General features: G+C 40.5%; 1 protein-coding gene across 3 annotated transcripts in view; it reads left to right on the top strand.

Annotated features, from left to right (window-relative positions):
- C1QTNF4 (C1q and TNF related 4) overlaps nucleotides 1-5,281 on the top strand; it is a gene marked incomplete at its 5' end in the record, with an annotated part of 99,404 nt that extends 94,123 nt beyond the window's left edge. For all 3 annotated transcript variants that reach the window (XM_082269812.1, XM_082269813.1, XM_082269811.1), the window contains one exon: nucleotides 3,796-5,281. In XM_082269812.1, coding sequence (XP_082125938.1) covers nucleotides 3,801-4,913 — 1,113 coding nt within the window. In that variant the 3' untranslated portion in view covers nucleotides 4,914-5,281. The remainder of the gene's footprint in view (nucleotides 1-3,795) is intronic.
- Nucleotides 5,282-6,000: the final 719 nt, after the last annotated feature.

Below are 6,000 nucleotides of genomic sequence, written 5' to 3' on the forward strand. Positions count from 1 at the left end.
AAATCTTTTGTCACATGGTTTTTCTGCAGCGGTTTTTCAAATGCAATTTTTTCTGAAAAAAATACACTTTACTTAAAAAAAACAACATAATATATTACCCCAATTTTTTTGTATAATTTGAAAGATGATGCTACGCCGAGTCATGCTTTAAAATTGTAGCCGCTCGTGGAATGGCACCAAACTACGGTACTTAATCTCCATAGGCAATGCTTTAAACATTTCTACAGGTTACCAATTTAGAGTTTCAGAGGAGGTCTAGTGCTAGAATTATTTCTCTCACTCAGACATTTGCAGAGATACCTCGCATGTGTGGTGTAAACACAGTTTACTTTTGTGGGCGTTCACTACTTCACGCGAGCACGCCCTTAAAAGCAAAAAGATAAAAAAATTCAGAAATTTGTTTTTTAAATCAGTATTTTTTGCTAGACAATTACTTAGAACCCCCAAAAATTGTGTGTGTATATATACATTATATATATATATATATATATATATATATATATATATATATATATATACTGTATATATATATATATATATATATATTTTAGTAGAGACCCCAGAGGATAAAATGGGGGTCATTTAAATTTTTTATGTGACACGGTTTTTGTGCAGCGGTTTTTCAAACGCAATTTATTTGGAAAAAATACAATTTATTGAAAAAAAAAAACCATAATATATACTCCAATTTTTTTATATAATATGCAAGATGATAAAAAATGATGTTGGAGAGGGGAACCCATCCGGTCATGTAGGAATTGTATAATTTGTGACCAAAAGGCCTATATAGCTGGGCATCTCCAAATCAGGTGGTAGAAGGTGATGATGCGGCCTGTTGCAACAGAGCATCGAAAGCACAATGGGCTGTGGTCTGGGCGATATCTAGACACCTTGAGTGGAGTAAGGTACACTTGGTGCATAACGCATAATTGGACCTTAGGGGAAACCAGCTTGTGGCTATCTAACACCTCCTCCCATTCTGAGTCATCTAGGGCCTCTATATCTGCCACATACAGAGGCCCAACGTCCAAGTAGCACCGTCAGGCGTTCTAGGAGCAAAAATTACACATATAATTTCCTGACAGCCTATCACACTTTTGAAGGTGCTGGAACACCAGGACAATGGAAACGCCCACGAAAAGACCCCATTTTGGAAAGCAAACACCCCAAACCCATAATCTAGGAGGCATAATGAGTCTTTTGAACATGTCATTTTTTTCCAAGTTTTTGGAAAATGTGAAAAGAAAATGAAAACACACTTTTTTTTTTCTTTTACACAAAGTTGTCCATTTATAAGATATTTGTAACACATAGCATGTACATAGCAAAAATTACACCCCAAAATTCATTCTGCTACTCCTCCTTAGTATGGCGATATCACATGTGTGAGACTTTTACACAGCCTAGCCACATACAGAGGCCCAACATTCAGGGAGCACCATCATTTCCTGACTTCCCATTACAATTTTGTGAGACACTGTAGGGCACTGATAAGCACTGTAGAGGCACTGATGTGGCATGGATGTGGCACGGATGAGAAGTGATGTGGCACGGATGAGCAATGATGTGACATGGATGAGCACTGATGTGGCATGGATGAGCACTGATGTGGCATGGATGTGGCACAGATGAGCACTGACCTGGCATTGATGTGGCATGGATGAGCACTGATGTGGAATGGATGAGGCACGGATGAGCACTGAGGTGGCATGGGTGGGCATGGATGAGGCATGGATGAGGCATGGATGAGGCACGGATGTGGCATAAATGTAGCATGGATGTGGCATAAATGTAGCATGGGCATAATTCAGGTATGGAGGAGGCAGAGGATGAGTTCAGCTTCTGTTTCTATCCTCACACGCTGTACAGATCACTGTGTACAGCATGCGAGGAGAGGAGAGAAATGAACCAGACATGCGCCGGTTTGTTGACAAGTGATCGCTCTGTCATTGGATCCGTGATGCGCTAGGTCCCCAGGACATGGTGAGCATGGACAAATCCGTGTGCACACCCCAGGGGGCGCACGGGAAGCGCGATTCTGAGAGGACATCATTGTACACCCTCCAAGAATAAGCCGACCCCTCTGTAGCCGTCATTCGGCTATGGCCCGGTCAGCAAGTGGTTAAAAACCTAATGCACATTTGAACGAGGTCAGAGGAAGCAGTCCCCTGCCAGCATGCTTCAGAGAAGGACCCTTTCTCTCTGTGTGGAAAGAGGGGTTTCTCGGCGGAGATCAGACATGTTCCCTGCTGGGTCAGCTCTATAATTTTGAAATCAGTAAAGCTCATGAACCCTAGTTATTGGAAAGCTCTTTACTCAGCAGGGGAATGTCATATCTCTGCAGAAAGACCTCTGCTTTTTCACAGAGAGTAGACATGGCTTGGTGCCAAGATGAATTGGCTCCTGAGCCATGCCTACTCCTGCTAGAGATTTACCCTATCCCCGGCAGTTAATCAAACTGGCTGATGATGCCAAACCCAGAAAACCAAGCAGGGATGGCAGCAGTGGCGATCCAACTTGTGGTTGTTGAATTGCTGGAGTAGATGTAAGCAGTGTGGACTAGAGTTTCACTTTAAACTCTGTCCAGCCTAACAGCATTCACTACTATATCTATAACCTTTATTACCCAGAAAAGTAGCTCCTCTCTGATTTAGATACTAGGGCCTGACTTCAAGGACAAGCTCCACTAATTGCCACAACTCTGCCCAATAAGGATCTCTAATGGTCACCAAAGCAGTCTACTTAGATAGTGGTTGGCAGGACTTAGACAGGAAGTCAGAAAAAGCCAGGCCACGAGCTAGAATCAAACACAGACAACGGAAATATGATAAGTAAAAAGAAACAAAAAAAAAAAAACCCTGAAGATTATTTGCTTGTAAGTAAGTTTGCACAGTTATAATAACCTAAGACTGAATATTCAGGTTCTTGTATAAAATTAGTCATGGCTTTGTGACTGGTTCTCATCAATATAATCTTGGGAAATTATCCAAATCTGCCACCATTTTGTATGTCTTGAATCCATCAGTATTCATATGTACCTGTTACTGACTCAGTTTACCAGGAAAAATAAACCTAATTAATAAATTGTTAAAGTTGAACTCTAAGCTATAGAAGACACAAATTAACTCTGTAACAATAAATACATTCAAAATGTATTTTTAAATGCAAGCAGTGTAATCACCTGAATTTGCAACTTGCATCAGCCTCTTGTGGTCCCTGTACCTGGAGCATAAAAAGAAGTACATGGCGCTAATCAGTTCATATGTTGATAAGTAGCAAGCTGATTGGTGGAGAAAGCTGTGCAGGAGAGATGAGTTTATTATTGTACTGCTTCCCCTTTCCCTGTTCATTCACATAATGAGGCAGGTCAAGGACAACCTGGGCTTAGGGGACGTGAGGTAAATGATGTTGGCTAATCAGACTGAAGACTTGTCAGAAAAAAGTAATGCAGGGGAAATCAAATGTAAATTTTGCAGCAAAGTTGCTTTTGTTATTTTATATTTTAATTGGACTATTTATTTTTATCTTATTTTTAGCTGGAGTTCTGTTTTATGGAGTTTAGGGTTCCCCATGAAGTTACATGACATTCAAAGTTCCCAAGCATTATGCACTCATGTGGTCAAGGGACTTGTAATATACAGAGTAGTGTTAATTTCCCTGAATTCCATAATATATCACCCTAAACCAAAATTCATACTTGCAAGGAATACAGTAACTTTGCTGACAACTCAAACAAGGTTGTAGTATTATTTTGTGCTTAGAAAATTTGACTTTGTGTTTGTTTCTTTCACTTAGGCAAAATGTTTTCCCTTGGCGCTCATTCTCTTCTTGGGCTGATGGCTCAGCTACTTCTTCTCTCTCCTTTGGCCCTGGGAACCGATTTCCGCTCAGCTTTCTCCGTCGCCCGTACAAGCAGCATGGAAGGGGGCCCTGAAATGGTCATCACCTTCGACAAGGTTTATGTGAACATCGGAGAGGACTTTGAGCCAAAGGCTGGCATTTTCCGATGCCGCATTCCTGGGGCCTACTACTTCTCCTTCACTGTAGGGAAGTTCCCCAAGAAGAACCTTTCAGTAATGCTGATGAAGAACAAGAATGAGGTCCAGGTTATTGCTTATGATGAACATCATCACAAAGAGCGCAAAGTTGCCAGCCAGAGTGCAATGCTGCAGTTGGATTATGGAGACAGGGTTTGGCTTCGGCTACATGGAGATCCAAAATATGCCCTCTACAGCAATGTTGGGCCTTATACAACCTTCAACGGCTACTTAATCTACCCAGACACATCTTACTATTTCCAGAGTGGAAGTGACAACTATAAGCTGCAAGACTCACAAAACATGGTGACATCTCGAGAGAGTTCCTCAGAGCACAATGAAGTCTACAACAAGAATGCAATGGCAGCTGACCAACCTATAGTAAACAGAGATCCTCGGTCGGCCTTTTCAGTTGCCCGAACCAAAAGCCTCATTGGATCAGATGAAGAAAAGACACAGCATCTGCCAATCACTTTTGACACAGAGTTTGTCAATATTGGCAGTGATTTCAATTTGTCTTCTGGAGAATTTTGGTGCCGTTTGGCGGGGGCCTATTATTTCTCTTTCACCATAGGAAAAATGCCCTACAAAACCATGTCTGTTAAGTTGATGAAGAACCAAAACGAGGTTCAGGCAATGATTTATGATGACAGTCACTCAAAAAAGCGAGAGATGCAGAGCCAAAGTATAATGTTGTCTCTACAGTCTGGAGACACAGTGTGGCTTTACAGCCACAGGCACGAAGGGTATGGCGCCTACAGCAACCATGGAAAGTACATTACGTTCACTGGTTTCCTGGTTTACCCAGAATTAGCTCCCAAGCAGCCAATACCTGAAACAAGGCAAAAGTCAGAAATTGTTCTTACTGAAATTTAATGGATACTACCACAGTAATTGACCTTTACTTGGCTGATTTGACAGTAGAGGAACTAGGCACATGCTTAGCAGTGCCACGAAAAAAAAAAACTTTAAATAAGACTAGCTTCATCCACTTTTCCTGTGATACAACATATATGCTTATTACACTACTCATTGTGTTACAGGCCCATTTAGAGTAACACAATTCATTTTGTCCTTGGTCATAACTGTAGCTTGATACAATTCTGCAGTATCGTTTCTCTCCTGAACATACACTGTAAGCAGGCGATCCATAAGTCATTTTTCACCTGATATGAAGAAAATAAACTTTCACAACTTAAAGGTTACTTTGATATTGAATGTTATAGACATGGATAGAATAGATCAATTATTACCAGATAGTCTAAAGGTTTCTGCTTTATTGGTAAAGTAGATGTATAACCAAAGCTTTCTATGTGACACACAACAAAAAACTTCCTTTACGTTCCTTAACCCACTTCAGCCCCGGAAGGTTTTACCCCCTTAATGACCAGGCCATTTTTTGAGATACGGCACTGCGTTACTTTACCTGACAATTGCGCGGTCGTGCGACGCTGTACCCTAATAAAATTGATGTCCTTTTTTTCCCCACAAATCGAGCTTTCTTTTGGTGATATTTGATCACATCTAAACAAAAAAAGATCGACAATTCTAAAAATAAAAAAAAATTTTACTTTCTGCTATAAAACACAGCCAATAAAAAAAAAAATCATTTTTTTTCATCAATTTAGGCCAATATGTATTCTGCTACATATTTTTGGTAAAAAAATTCCCAATAAGCGTATATTGATTGGTTTGTGCAAAAGGTATTGCATCTACAAACTATGGGATCATTTATGGCATTTTTATTTTATTGTTTTTACAAGTAATGGCATTGCGGCAGACAGATAAGACACCTAACTGACACTTTTGAAGGGACCAGTGACATTACTGCAGTAATCAGTGCTAAAAATATGCACTGTTACTGTACTAATGACATTGACAGGGAAGGGGTCAACACCAGGGGCGATCAAAGAGTTAAGTGTGTCCCTAGGGAGTGTTTTCTAACTGTTTGGGGGCTGGACTC

Source organism: Pelophylax lessonae (genome assembly GCF_965119305.1).
Source record: "Pelophylax lessonae genome assembly, chromosome: 10".
Lineage (NCBI taxonomy): Eukaryota > Metazoa > Chordata > Amphibia > Anura > Ranidae > Pelophylax > Pelophylax lessonae.